This window comes from Haemaphysalis longicornis, unplaced genomic scaffold (genome assembly GCF_048455015.1).
Source record: "Haemaphysalis longicornis isolate Haplotype H1 unplaced genomic scaffold, Haemaphysalis longicornis Haplotype H1 scaffold_7, whole genome shotgun sequence".
NCBI classification, from domain to species: domain Eukaryota; kingdom Metazoa; phylum Arthropoda; class Arachnida; order Ixodida; family Ixodidae; genus Haemaphysalis; species Haemaphysalis longicornis.
The window spans coordinates 57,481,819-57,496,596 of record NW_027526422.1 but is presented as its reverse complement, the minus strand read 5'-3'; the positions used below and the strand labels follow the sequence as shown (position 1 = coordinate 57,496,596).

Below are 14,778 nucleotides of genomic sequence, written 5' to 3'. Positions count from 1 at the left end.
TCTTAAAGCTAGACCTCAAGATTTAAGCTCACTGAATGTAAGATATCGTCTTTGCAGATCTGTTCTACTGCGTTCATGAGAGTAGCACCCAATTTAGGAGCGTTGTATTTTTTAATTGGGGTTTTGCGCACCCAAGCTGCCCCTTGGCTATGATGTATCACGTCATGGAGGGCTTTGGGTTAATGTAGACCACCTGTTGACATTTAGCATGCACCGAAATCTCGACGCACGCACATCGTTATTTCTACTCTTACAGACTCCGGCCGCTCTCGCCGGGACTAGAAACCGTGACCTTGTGTTCACTGCTCAGCAGGACAACGCTTCAGCCACTGAGCCTCCGCGGTGGGTTAGTCTCACAAAAAACTGAGTATAACGGGTCGTTCCGGGTGACCTTGGCCGATGTTGGTGAAAAACAAGCCGGGGTCCAGCCATTACGCCGAAGCAGCCCTGGGTGCCCTGGGAACTCAATTCTTTATTGCGTGCGCCCTCGTTTCTTTAAGGACCATGTGTACCGCAAGGCGTGTGCGAGTTGTTGCGGCCGGAAGATTTCTTCGCAGCTCGGAGTACATACGAGGGTACCACATCATAGGTGCGCCGTCATACACATCTGGGGGAATACTGAAATGATGTACTCCCGGCCTCCACAGCGAACGATCGACAGATCGAGGTGCTGCAGCGTCACACCAGAGGCAATAGGTAGAGCTGTAGAAGCAGGAGAAATAACAGGACGCCTAGATACAGAGCCCTTGCCCAGGATATAGAATGTTTCCCGAGGTCGCCGTCATCTTGCTAGTCAACTCCACAAGAGACAGACAGACAGACAGACAGACAGACAGACAGACAGATGGACGGACGGGCGGACGGACAGACAGACAGACAGACAACAGACAGACAGACAGGCAGAGTGTGAGATGGAAAGAGGTTCCTAGCCTGCACCACAAAAGTATCGCAGGAAAAGAAAAGGAATGGTTGGGGAGAGAAATTTGGGTTAGGGTATTGGGTAAAAAACAGACAGACAGACAGACAGACAGACAGACAGACAGACAGACAGACAGACAGACAGACAGACAGACAGACAGACAGACAGACAGACAGACAGACAAGAAAGCAAGCAAATAAAGAAACAAACAAATGGATCCTTGTGATCCTTCAGTATTGTGTGTGGAATACCGCCAGTTGTTCGTTAACGTTTATAGGAGCGAAATATTGTGTTGCAACCGTAAGTGACATTCTTAGCCCGGAGAGCCACAAGCCGTAGCAGCCGCTCTTGCACGAGACACGAAGTCTACCTGCTGCTGGGGACGCAACAAATCGACGGCTTGAAACGTATGAGAGCTTTGCAGGCGTCGCCAAAAATCGTTTCGGAACGCAATATTTAAACGGCACGTTCGAGGAGTTAGACGAGGGATAGATTTCGCCCTTCGAAAATACTGGACTGAGCTGTTCCCCAAACGCATTAGCAGACTCTTAGAGAGGAAAAAAAAAACATATTTGAGCTTTCTGAAGTAGGAGTAGTTCCCTAGTCTGGGAATCCATGAGGTGAGCACTGGTCACCAGGTTCTCCCACAGCTCAGGGGTGGGAAGGGGATGTGGTTACCATTCTTGTTTTGGTGGTTCCCAGTTTCTGCCCCAGCTTTTTTTAGGTGCGTTTATTTTGCCACAGGGCATAGACAAGGGGTATTAGTTGGTGATGAGAAACGTTGATAAGATGAACATGAAAATTTTTGCTTCGCGGATGCAGTCTAGGAGGGATGATGGTGGGGCCATCGTCTACGGGGAGGCCCGTCGCCGCAAGATGTCGCAGTCTCGTCGGACGCAAGGTGAGGCAAGACCGCAGCAAGTGGCGTATGTCGGCTGTTGCATCGCAGCGGTAAACCAACTGGGCAACCGGGGTTTGCAAAACAATCTCGGAAGGGAGACCTTTGGTGATTCACGGAGTAGTTAAGCCCCCCCCCCCCTCCCTCTTGGATCCTCCTAAGCGCTGCCCAAGTTTCCAGTTTCATTCTGTGGTTGTGAGAATGGCCTTTCTCAGTTTAAAAGCACATTCGAGTTTTGTAGAACACCAGGGAATAAATCTGAATTTTACAAATTTCTTTTGAATCCGCATATACATCAACTGTTAAATTGGAAAGTTTACCAATTCGACCACCAGCGGAAGACAGCTTCATAAGAATGATAAGAATTCCTATAACTTTCATCATCAGAATACCTATCGTCGTCATCACCAAAATCCCAACCGTGTTCGCCTACCGGGAGGCGTATTTCCAAACGCTTCGCTGCACAGAGCACCCACGTGATATGTCCGTTCGCGCGATGGAGAACCGTAATTCAACGTGTTTATTGGCTGCGCCCCAAGCCTAAAGCGACCTAAAACGTACCAAATCACCATTATTAACAAAAACGACCCGTAGATTTTAGTTTAGAAGAAAAAAATAAAATGTAGAAATAAAATAGGCAATGAAAAAAAAAAAAGAAACAGATCAACTTGCTGGGGCTCGAACCGAAGCCGCCGGCGCCAATACTCAGTGCTCTACGTCAAGCCTACAGAGCCAGAACGGCAGGATCCCTTCAGCAGGCGCTCAAAAGAATAGCGCGCGCAGTGACATCACACGTGTCACGTGGGTGCTCTGTGCAGCGAAGCGTTTGGAATCACGCTACCGGGAGCAAGAAGAAGAGAAGAAAGAACGAGATCTAGTGTGGAAATGTTCCGGCGCGTCGTCACGGGGGTTGCCATTGTCGGTTGCAGCGCAGCGGCTTTCGTGGCCTGCAGCGAACGACCGAAAAAATTTCTGGTGAAAGCTTCGTGGACTACGAACTCCAAGCCCACCTGCCGGTGGGACGATAACTGGGACAGGTAGGCATGTAGTGACGAAACCTGTGGCAGTGAATTATTATCGGGCCTTAGTTTAATTTTCACGTTCTTGATTGATTGATCATGACGTTTAACACGCCGACGCTACACGGACGATGAAAAGCGCCGTAGTGGAAGGCTCCGGATTAATTTTGACCACCTGGGGATCATTAACGTCCGCTAAAATCTCGAACACATGGGCGTTTTCGCTTTTCGCCTCCATTAGAAAACGTCTGCCACGCTGGGAATCGAACCCGGGTCTTTGGGCTCAGCAGCACAACGCCTTAGCCACAGAGCCACCGCGACGGGTAATTATCATGTTCTACGGCGGATCGTAACTAGCTTGTACCTATAGAGGCTCGCGTGTCTTTTGCTTTTGCATACGCACATCATACAGAACTTTAGAGATGTGGGATAGGGCCCGTTGTTTTGCACGCAAGGCTGTATGTTGATGTGCGCTATTACCGCGAAAGCGCGTTCCTTAACTGGGTTGTCGAAAAGGCGCACCTGGCTGGCGTCAGGAAAAGGCGCCCTCAAAAGCGATGCCTGGAATTCTCATAAGCTGACTGCCATAAGCTGACTGCAATTCCCGCTGGACGCTTTCCGCAGCTCGTGCATGCGAAATACAGGAGCGCGCCTATTGGCTGGGACGCGTTCAGTCTCGCGGGAATCAGAAAAGAAACATATGAAAGCGCGCACATCTGAAACTCAATTAACCTTCAGCTTCAGTGAAGACAGTGTGCCAGCAGTAGCATGGGCGCTGATTCTACAAGAGAGTCTGATGCCGCGGTTGTAAGCTTAGAACCGGCATCAGCAGGAGACTCGTTGACGAACATAAAGAAAAGAAACGGCTTCAGGTTCTCATCCTGTAAGAATATTCTTAGTGACCCTTCGCAAGTTTTCGTGTAATCAACTGCAGTATCCAAAAATAAATCACAAATACCAGGCCGTGCGAGCCTCGTGATGGCGAAGCTTTGGCAGCCGCAGAAAGTTTGCCCTGACCACGGGTTTCATTCATTCAATTAAATTCAGCATTAGCAAATATATATCAACAGATGCAAGATACCTTGTGCACAAATACAGACATATAAACATAAATACACTGAAGCCCTTCCTTCCCTCATACAGGCGCTCATGCATAGGTGCAGTAGTGGTGGGACCACTTCTTCCTAGTTTGAAGTTGGGACCATTTGTTCCGGGACCACTAGTTCGAGGACCATTTGTTCCGGGACCATTTGTTCCGGGACCATTTGTTCCGGAACCATTAGTTCCGGGACCATTTGTTCCTGGACCGTTTATTCCGAGACCGCCTGACCACACATCCTTCTGATGTGGGGCTGGCGTTTCCCAGGTCTGTACTCACTTGGGGAATGCAAGAGAAAAGCAGAAAGTTTGGCCAGGCTAGAAAATCCTCTGTCTGCACAAGAGAACGAAACCCTGCAGAGGCAAAACACATCGGAGAAAGAAAATACCAAGAAGAAGAGGGGAAGAAGGGACACCCTTGCATCTGCACAGGGTTTTAGTCCTGCGCAGTTCGGGGCATCAACTATTTTGAAGACCCACTTTTGGTGTTCCCGTTCTTGTTACTAACGGCAGCCGCTGCAAGGAATAAAAGTGCTGGGAAGAGGGGGGGGGGGGGGCAGGATGTGTAGGCCTTCTGAGCCAAGGAGTAATGATCAGTGACCAGGAAGTCAGTTCCCGAGAGACCGTGCATGGTCCTGGGTTTGGGATCTGGCGGAGTAGGGGTATCGTCATGCCAGACGATATAGCACGGGCCTGAGGTGTCCATTCACAGCGGTTCTGGGCTTTTCTCTAGGGGACCACAATGGGAACTTCAAGCGTGGAAAGCTGTGCCTACCAGAACAGCTCCTCTACCATTGTCTGATAACGGCTCCTCATGACTGGGCAGGCCACCCGATAAAGGCAACCAGCTGGTACACGCGATGTTTTGGCACGCTGATATGCGAGGGTCCCACAATTGACTTTGTACACGAGGAGATCCTGCATAAGCTTCCGGACGATACATTAGGTTTGCGAAGCCCCTCTCAAGCTGTGCGAAATATGGTGGATGAAGCTATGGACGGGAAGCTCTCTAGCATCGCATTCGACGATGGAGATAGAAGCTGGACTAGACACGGCTGTTAGGGGCGAGTTGGAAAAGCTAACCATTAATGTTGCAGATCTCGGAAATTTCAGTCGTTGTTGCTTTGATCGAGCCTTTTTCATAGCTACCGATAGCTGTACGCCGCTACGGTGAAAATGCGAATTGCTTCTGAGTGAAAACTGAGTGGTCGTACATTCCTTCGCTTCTTACCGTGTCATTTATATATTCTGTGACGTGGATGACGCCGACCCCTGTTACGCCACGCGCGAGCTTGTTCAGGACAACGCTGAAGAGAATGGGCAGGATGATTGCCTTTTGCAGTAGCACGTTTTGTTGTCTTGAGCGAAGTTCAAAATTGCCGCAGCCGATTTAGGAGGTCGGATTCGCAAGGAAGTTGTTCACGGGCCGTTAGCCGAGATATGTCTCCGCCAGGGTTTACAACACTGCCTGCTGGGCGATGGTGCATAAGGCGCTACGGGTTCAGCACAATCGTGACGTGGGGTTTCTCCGGGGAGTCGTTTTTATTATCCTCTAGACAAAGACAAGACATTAGGAGGTGTTTAGCTTTTACGGAAACCAGTCTGATTCGTGTTTTAGAATGGGGCTCATCCGCCAACTTAAAGGGACCCTGTAACACTTTTTTCAACTTCTTTTGAAATCTTAAATGCTTGCAGAACGTAGTCAACCTCTGTCAAAAATTACTGCTCAATGCCCATCGGATAACTTAGAAAGTTGCTCAAAAGAATTTTCTTTCTTTCCCGGTCTTGACGTTCTTTACCCGCTGGCTTTCAGACGCGAAGAAAAGAGTGAAAGCGTTTACCGGAAGTGTTGCAGAATCCCTTTAATATCCCAGCGTGGTCGCGGCATGTCCCCACACAACGTCCCCACCACATTTTCTGGTGCACTGCTCTCAGCCTAATTCCTCAGCGCTGTTGGAGATTAAAGGGGTGGACGAGTTCGGATGCTTCCAATATGCACGCGCGCGTCAACATAACAGCTACTGCGACGTCCGTGCAAACTGTCTATTCGACCTTCTCACAGACGACGGATACGAGGGCGATCGGACGTAGATTGTCGTATTTAATGGTATCTTCTCCTAGCTTTGGAATTAGGATGGTCATGGAATTGGAAATATTCTCCACAACTTTCAAGCGCCCATGTGCCGTGAAAGAATTCGCGGCCCTCCTCCTAGCGCGTGATGGTGAGGAGTTTGTCGCTTTAAGTGCCATTTGTGGCAGTAACTGCGGAGACGGTCGCGCAAGGTGCGGAGCTTGGATAATAAAGCGAAGCTTTAGTTTTAGTGTTTTCACTGATCCCGTCTGTGACGCGAAAACTCCGACGTGAAAGACGAAAATCCCGGGCCATATCCGCTAGCGTAAATCCTGGGGAGGGGCGAAGCATGCAGTACATAAGTGTATTCTTGGTACCTTGGCGTTTTTGCCCACCGAGAATGAACCGTTGGTAGTAGAGGTATACGGCTTTGCTGTAAAAGCCTCGTGTCTCTGAAGCACGAAGCGTTATAGCGCGAGGCGTCAGAAAACGAGTGTCCCGGTGTTTTAGTAGTGTGACTACATGAAAGGACGACGACTATAGGAGACGCTGACAGCCCGAGCCCCTAATAGGCTTTTCTCCTAAAAAACGCTTCCCGTAGCCGGAATCGATCCCGGGCACCTCGAGTTACGAAGCCGGCGTCTATCCGATTGCTCCATTCAGACATGGTCGAAGCGGTTTGCAAAAATTAGACGACATCCAAAGAATCCGTCACGAGAAAGCTTCCCGTTCAATCAGCGTCGTTTGACGGAGGGGTGCATGATTTTTTAATGTTACTGCCGGAAACGCCAGTACTTGTCGAGTTGGTCATTCCGGAGCTCACAGTGGTACACTTGGCCTCCGCTGAATTGCGGTTGGCGAGTTGTTTTTCCGCTGGGCCCCCTTGTAATAATGCGCATAATTTTAGCCAATCGAAATTTATTCTACCTCGGTACGCGCAGCCACGCACTTCCTTTCCCACGCACGGTTGCTGTGTCGATAACCAGCACACTCCTGCAGAGCCCCAGCTACATTCACTCGTTTGCTCCTTTCATGTGGCGTTGGTTGTCTGCTTGCTTAAAAGCAACGTGCCCGGCAGCCACATGGAGCTAGCACATTTGGCTGGCGAGACATAATGGGTTTCATGAAGTAAAAAAGCTAAAAGCTGATCTTCATCCACTCGCAGGAGAGACCCCAAGTCATGCACAGTACCCCAGAAGGACTCGTCGGAAGAAGAGAAGCGCCGTCACCACGACGACGTGGCGATGGCGAAACCCTCGGCATCGAGGTTCCTCTACCTGATTCGGCATGGGCAGTACAACATGCAGGGGGCCAGTGAGAAGGACCTGACCCTTACCGAACTTGGTAAGAGTCCACTTCTAAAACTCCGGAAGCTGTGTCTTCTAGGCTACCGGAAGGCGCCCTAAAAAGGCTGATTATGTTAGCCCTTTCCTTCTCTTGAAGTATTTTTGCTAATTCCTTGCTGACGAGGGTAAAATTCCGCCATTAGCAAGTAGAACCGAATACCAAGCATATTATGCGCACCAGAAAGAGAGAGAGAGGGAGAGAGAGAGAGAGAGAGAGAGAGAGAGAGAGAGAGAGAGAGAGGGGGTGAGAGGGGAGGGGGTAAGAGAGAACGAAAGTGAGCGAGAAAGAGAGAGGTCTCAAGGGGCCCTGGAATAAGGACTCTTATTCCCCAAGGCTAACTGATTCATAGGGGCGTTTATTCCTCCTCCTTCCTCTTTCGCCAGCGGATGCCAGTAAAGCTTTGAGAACGGAGCTGGACAGTACTTTCCCCACGTGTGGCATCAGAGGGCCCGTCGACTCGCAGTGGTGGCAGATTGGGGGAGTGTCTTGCCCGCGACTAAGGCGAGGGAGTGTGAAACTTACATTCTGACTCACAGTGTTTTAAAACTCCTTGGACATGCGCTATCGGTTGCGCGGACCATGGCTCGCATTGCCGTCTGCCGTGCCACTCAGTTCCCTGGCCAACTGACGGGCGGCTGCATTTCAGGAAACTACCATGTGGCCGGAGGTCCGCACACTTTTTCTGCTACTTTCCTTGGGCTCTTGAATTATGAGAGCCATTTCCAGTGGGAATTCCTCCGGTCATCAATTACGGCAGTACCGCTGAGAGTTTTACAACGTCTGTGTCTGCATGGGGTCAAGTGATGACTAATGCAATGGCCATTTTATCCGTTTGTGCAATGGCGGCCCTTGTCGGTGTCGCGCTCGTGATGTGTCTCCTTGTTATCCATGAAAGCCATATATATTATCGCTCTTTTGCTGGTGTAGTCTGCAGAATCGGTGTGTAACACTCCTTCGGGCTCGCCGTACTGTGGGTGTAGCACCCGTGCTGCATGGCTGCTTTTCTGTAGCGATGATGTGTTGGATTCATATGGGATCACGTTTATTATTCGCCTTCTTATGGCTGGAGATAGATTTTCTTGTGGACGCTCACTTTCGGAGACCGAGCAGGGCATATCGGGACGCACAAGGAAGCTTTTCAGTGCAGCCATGGTACCCAGCCGAAAGCGTTGATTGGACAAGCGTAGAAGCACCTTTGTGCAAGAGTTGTTGCGTGCGGGACTCTGGGGGACCTGTGCGGCCATTAACTGCGGCGCGCCTGCGCATCCCTGTCGCTTCGGAAAGACATTGGGAGGGGAGCCAAGGCCGAACAGAGACAAGTGTATGTCCGGTCGGTAAAATAGGAACACGTGTGCGCCCCAGCGTAACCGGGGGAAGGGGGGGGGGGGGCGGGGGGAGACCGAAGGCCGGCTTCTAAGAACCGCGCGGCCGTGGCGGTGCGCGCGACTCGGGACCTCCGGAAGAGAGAGAAACGGGAGAGTCGTCTCTCGGCAGCGGTAAAGAACGGCTGTCCACGGAACTTTCGTCCGGACGACAAAAGGCCTGGGGCCTCGTTCGTTAGGATGCAGCCAAGAATAAACGTTCTTTTCATCGTCACCGGTCCGCAGACTGGCCTCACTCGCAACAGATTACTAAATCTTTGCAGCCACCTAATCATCCGTCTTTGTCTATGCGTCACGACGCAGGGTGCAAGCAGGCGGACCTGACGGGGCAGCGGCTGAAGCACCTGGGCGTCCCTTTCACGCTGCTGGTCCACTCTACCATGCCGAGGGCCGTCGAAACAGCGCAGCTGATCCACAAGCACCTGCAACCTGTCAAGCTGCTGCCGTGCCAGCTGGTCCGGGAAGGGGCACCCGTACGGCCGGATCCCGCTCTTGACAGCTGGAGGCCGGACGCCCAGGTAGTTGCAAGAGGTCCTGGTCAACGCAAGGAGTCACTTTCATATGCGCTAGCATTTTTCTATCTTGAGGCTCCTGACAGTCACAGAGTTTCTTACTACTGCATGCCTGAAAGAAATCTGGGGCTTGTGTCTTGGCGATCCGCGCTTCAGCGAGCGTTCTGTCATGTGCCGGGTGCGAACGTTCCACTTGTCCTTGGCATGGCTCGTAAGCAGACTGAAGAGTTTTCTGTGGCTGCAAAAACACATTATTGTTGAATGATTCAAGGATCTTTTATAATAGAATAGTGGATCTCCGAAAGAATTATTGGTCAGGAATTCTACAGAAACTTCATGCGAAAGGAACAAAAAAAATGTGACCCCTTTTTTTATTTTGGATTTAAGACAAAAAGAAGCCATTTGGTTAGCCAAGCCAAGTAGGAGAGGAACTTCGCTAGATGCTACAGCGGCGCCCATGACGGCTTCCGATTGCAGCGACTGATTTCGTTCAAGTATAGAGTACATTAGGCATGCTAATATATAGCGTATCAGTATGCTCATTTTGGCCAAAGTTTTATACCAAGTTATCATGGCACTCAAGCTTACACTAAAGTGTGAACGAAAGTTGGCATGTATCGGTAGATTAGAGTAGCGTGAATACTAATGTACCACTCGCAACAGTATCACTTGCCTATTAACTCATAAAATTCCGAAAGCGTGAAAACAGGTATCGACTCCCGTACACTATTTGCACTACAGTTACTGACATCACGAATGCATGGTAAAATGGGATTGGTGGAGCCATCGCTTTCTTTGTGGAGCTTGTCGAAGCGCTTTTTATGAAGCGAACTATGCGTCAAAGACATGTCAACGTAGTATAATTCATGCGGGAATTACTGAAGTAATGTGCTTTTGAAGGACACAAAACTCAGCTAGCAAGCATTCGAAAATGGTATGCCTCAGTCCCGTTGAAGTTCCGATTTTATTGGAACATCCCGCCTCTCTTTTTATACTTAATTAATTTACTTTTGTTTTCTGCGCGCATTTTAGGGGCCGTTTCTCTGGTACATACGGTGGACGGCGGCTTTGCTGTTCTCAGTGGGCCATTGAAGGCTTTAGAATTAAAAAAAAGGGATGTGCTTTGTTTGAACGCATTTTGGGCGCATATTCGCATGCCCTGTGTGGTACAGTCCCCTCAGCGATGCTAATCTGATCATTAACCTTGGGAACACATAGGTCGGTTAGTATTAACGAATCTTCGGTCCATCCGGAATCGTTTATTCGGGCGAAACAAGACAGCAGAAAAGAAACGTCCAAATCTCATAAATTGGAGTCAAATAGAAGCTCTACACTTCACCCATAAAAAGTGGGCGTTGTTTCACTAGCGTACAAATCCACGAAACGTTATTAAAGCGAAGCTATCTTGGTCGCACTGATCGCGGTGCCGTAATCAAGACGCACTGCAGGAAAGCCAACTTTACACAACGGGAGGACACACCTGATGATAATGATAGTGAAACAAAAAATTACGCCCACCTCCCCTCGCGGGAACCCTGTCTTAATTTATGGCAGCTCGCAGCATTTATAACAATCACTTGAACGGAACCTGGAACTGACTACGGACGCCGCTCTCTTGCCAGTTCTTCGAAGACGGTGCCAGAATAGAAGCCGGATTCCGCAAATACTTCTACCGCGCGGATCCTGGTCAGCAGGTCGACTCTCACGAGATCATTGTGTGTCATGCCAACGTCATCCGCTACTGGGTATGCCGGTGAGTGCGCCTGATTTCACAATACCGAAAAGTGAAGTGAGTGTCCAGCAGGTGCCCACAGATGCTTAGTGGGGGTCCACAGGGGTCCTATGGGGTCCTATGTCCGCAGCCATTCGCTTTCAGCAGACATGCCGTGCGAGCGCTGAGTGCGGCGGGTTCGTTGTTCCCGGAGACCTACAAGGAAGGCGGGAGGCGATAAGGTTAACATCACCGGCAGCATTTATTGCACTTTCGTAAAGTTACTTCATATAAACTAATAACCGTTCATAGCCATAACATTGTAGCAAGGCAATAAACAGCTCTTCATAAATTTACATCATTCGACTCACCAAAAGGATTCGGGGGCCCACAGGGCGCTGCACCTGCGCACGTGATTTCCACATCGGGGTGGTGTGGCAGGCAGGACCTCGCGAAAAGACCGTCCCCTCCTGCTGTCCACAGTCGTCCCGCACGACTTCGCCAACCGGTTACATGTGTAGGCACTTCTCTCCAGGACAGACCGAGCCCGTCGCGGGTACATGGGTATGCTCCCGTGGAGCGTGCGCAGGACGCGTTACGTAACAGAGGCCATGAGGGAAAGGTAGCATAAAGAGCTCGCGTGAAAACAGCGATCCCCAAAACTTTGGCGTCCGGTAGAAAGCCCGCCTAGCTCGTGACTGCAACTGCGCACTACGACCGGGCGAGAGAAGGTAACACACACAGAAGGACATACCCTGATGTCCAAATGTTAGAAATAATGTCCCTCCCTACCCATCTCTCCCTCTATCTCTCACACACACCCACACAGACAAACACACACACACGCGCACCCACACGCACGCACACACACACAATACGAAGCATGAAAAGAATGTACTAAAAATACTCCTTACGCGGTCCCCTCTCTTTCTTTTAAAGACAAGTCTTTCATAGGCTACTTAAACACGAAAATTTCAATTCGTCCGCCCGTCCATCCCTCTGTCTGTCTGTCTGTCTGTCTGTCTGTCCGTCCCTCGAGTCAGCCGCCCACCCAAGAGTTAAAAGAATTTTTGAACAAGACGTTTACATAGAACAAAACAGTTCCACACTACTATATGTGGTGCCGGTGCTCATACTTGTTAACATTGCTAAGCAAAAATAATAAATTAGGCATATTTGAGGCAAAACGTCAATGCATAAGTGACACTTGCAATGTCTTTTTGATTAAAACTTCGTGGTTGCATGATTTTAACGATAACAAATAAAAAAATACGCTTTAAAAATGTTTTCGCCCTTCTAGCCCTTCTGGCGAGATTCCAAGAGGTCCATCAGTAACGGAAGGTTTCAGTAGATGGCGCGAACAGTGAAACGCGGTAAAATTGAATTCAGCAAACCTCCATCGTGTTTATCGTCGGAGGAGCGAGACGAGAGGGGAAGAGTAGCGTCACTAAATAAAGGCTTTTAGAGTATTGGCACTCTTTCCTCTCATTGTTATGTGCCCTCAGGATTTTCATTGGTCGGTCGGCACCACGTGATATTTGTTTACATATGGGCGCAGCCATTTTGTTTCTGCGCGCCTCTCCTCTCTTTCTCTCTCTCTCTCTCTCTCTCTGCTGCGCGGCCTCTCCTCTCCTCTCCTCTCCTCTCCTCTCCTCTCCTCTCTCTCTCTCTCTCTCTCTCTCTCTCTCTGCTGCGGGGCCGCGTGAGCGGCCGGTCACACTCTGCCCGTCACAACCGGCGGCGGTTTCATTGGGAGAGATGGCAACACTGCAAGCCAGAAACAAAATAGCCCCAGAAGCTTCGAGTGACGCTACTTTTGAGCGTAGCTTATTTAGTAACGCTAGGGGAGATGGTGGCGGGTGAGCTTGAGGAAAGAGAAGAGAGGTATTTACGTGACAGGGGCGGAAGACGACTACCGTCTTTCGACGACATTTGCAGCAAAGTGAGCTGATACCCTGTCAACGTTTTTCGCACAGGGCTCTGCAACTTCCTCCCGAGGCCTGGTCTCGCCTGCTGATCACCCACGGCAGCATAACTGTTGTGTGCATCCTGCCCTCGGGTCGGGTCTCTCTGCACGCACTCGGCGACACGGGACACTTCCCCCCGGACATGATCACCACCAACTAACCTAGAGTGTGTTGCCATCGGAACTGCATACTTCTCAAGCATTTATGCTTTGTTCTTTCTCCGTACTTTTCGACGAAATTAACACGCCCGTAGACTAAATGGGTTTGTAATTACTGCATCTGCGACATTTTGCCCGGGCTGTGCTTTCCTCGTCGTTGGGGCACTGGAAAAAAATAAAAATTTCCGACCGCGCACTCACTTTCGTAACTATCGTATCGTATCGTGAAGACCGTGTTTTTTAGTGAAACGGGCTAATATGTTCAACACGAGTTCAACAAGACTGTTTCGCATGTAGGACTTTTAAAGAACAATTTGAAGTTAGGCTCAAACAAAGCAGGGTACGTGACCTCTCCATGAATATGTGTGTGGTGTGACGCTGAGCCACAGAAAAATGGCAGCGTATTTTATCAACGAAGAAGGCTGTAGCGCCGCTGAAACTTGGTATTGCTACGGAGCGAATTTTTTCACGTAGACATGGTCGAGTGTAAAGGCGCGGTGCTTTGCCAACGAAAAGCGGCAAGTGTGTTCAGCGGCCAATCTAACCAGCAAAGCGAAGAGTGCGGCGGCCATTTGGAAGAGAAGGAAGAAGCACGGGGCTCGTTTCTGCAGAGAATAAACATGGCGTCCTGAGACACGGTCGCGTAAAGGCGTTTCCTAAGCACAGCCAAGCGACGCATGGTGCCATCTAGAAGCATGTTTGAAGCTATGTCCACGTGCCTGCGGCCCTCAATTTAATCGCTCACAACCGTTCGGTATCGTAGTTTAGTAGTTCCGCTCCTGCGAAGCGAACATTTTAACCCCGGTTCAAATCCCTTTACCGATTTTTTTTTCAATTTCAAGGGTTTGTCATATGTGAATATTGTTTGTTGTCACGTCAATAATCTACTTATGACATCTTTATGCATTATAAGTAGGATTTGGGGTATTTTTCTTGCCTTTTGGTCAGTTTCAGCTACTGCTTCTTGTACTTTTTAGCGGGTTTTCCCCTTTTTGGTCAGTTTCGGCCATTTTCGTTGAATATTTTTCTACACCGTGGTTTTCAACCATTGCAGGCCCATTTTGGCAGTTATTTATTTTATTTCGGGTGGTTTTGTATGCTTTAGATGCGTTTATTCTGTGATATAACCCCCATAAGCAAGCTCAGGTGACGACTGGCCGTACTGACTAGGAAACACAGATACGCGACCCGGTCGTGTTTTGTTACAAGACATAAAGGTAAGTTTATTCAGCACGTGACGTTTGAGGTAACTGTGCTCGCGTAAGCAACATGAAGTTTACGGGGAAGTTGTCTCAACTTTGGTCATGTCTACGAAAACGTGCACGTGTTCGGTTGTTCCCTTCATGCAAAACTGGTATACCAGTTGAAGCGAGGGTTGCGAGTATATGCAATGAGGCGAGTAAATGAGGTGACGGTTTTGCGTGTGTTCAAAGCCATCGAATCGTTTCTCACGGCGTTGTACGGCGGGTTTCCCACCAGTAGAGGAAATGACAAGCCGTCGCTTCCAAAGGACACCCAACTTCACCATGTCGCCAATAAACGTTGGCAGCAGCTTGCCAGTTCGGTTGGAGAAAGGCAGCGGTAAAAATGCCCTCAGCCCCCTGGGACAAAAAACGAGAGTAGAAAGCAATGAAATGATGACTACAAATAAAAGTAAATGAATTATATTACAACAAAGAGTTGTTACCAGCTCACT

General features: G+C 49.5%; 1 protein-coding gene across 1 annotated transcript; it reads left to right on the top strand.

Moving 5' to 3' along the window:
• Positions 1-2,702: 2,702 nt before the first annotated feature.
• On the top strand, positions 2,703-13,084 carry LOC144144336 (serine/threonine-protein phosphatase PGAM5, mitochondrial-like). The gene is made up of 5 exons (XM_077675734.1): positions 2,703-2,854; positions 7,171-7,349; positions 9,038-9,255; positions 10,869-10,999; positions 12,934-13,084. The coding sequence occupies exons 1-5, from the start codon at positions 2,703-2,705 to the stop codon at positions 13,082-13,084; spliced, it is 831 nt and encodes a 276-aa protein (XP_077531860.1).
• Positions 13,085-14,778: the final 1,694 nt, after the last annotated feature.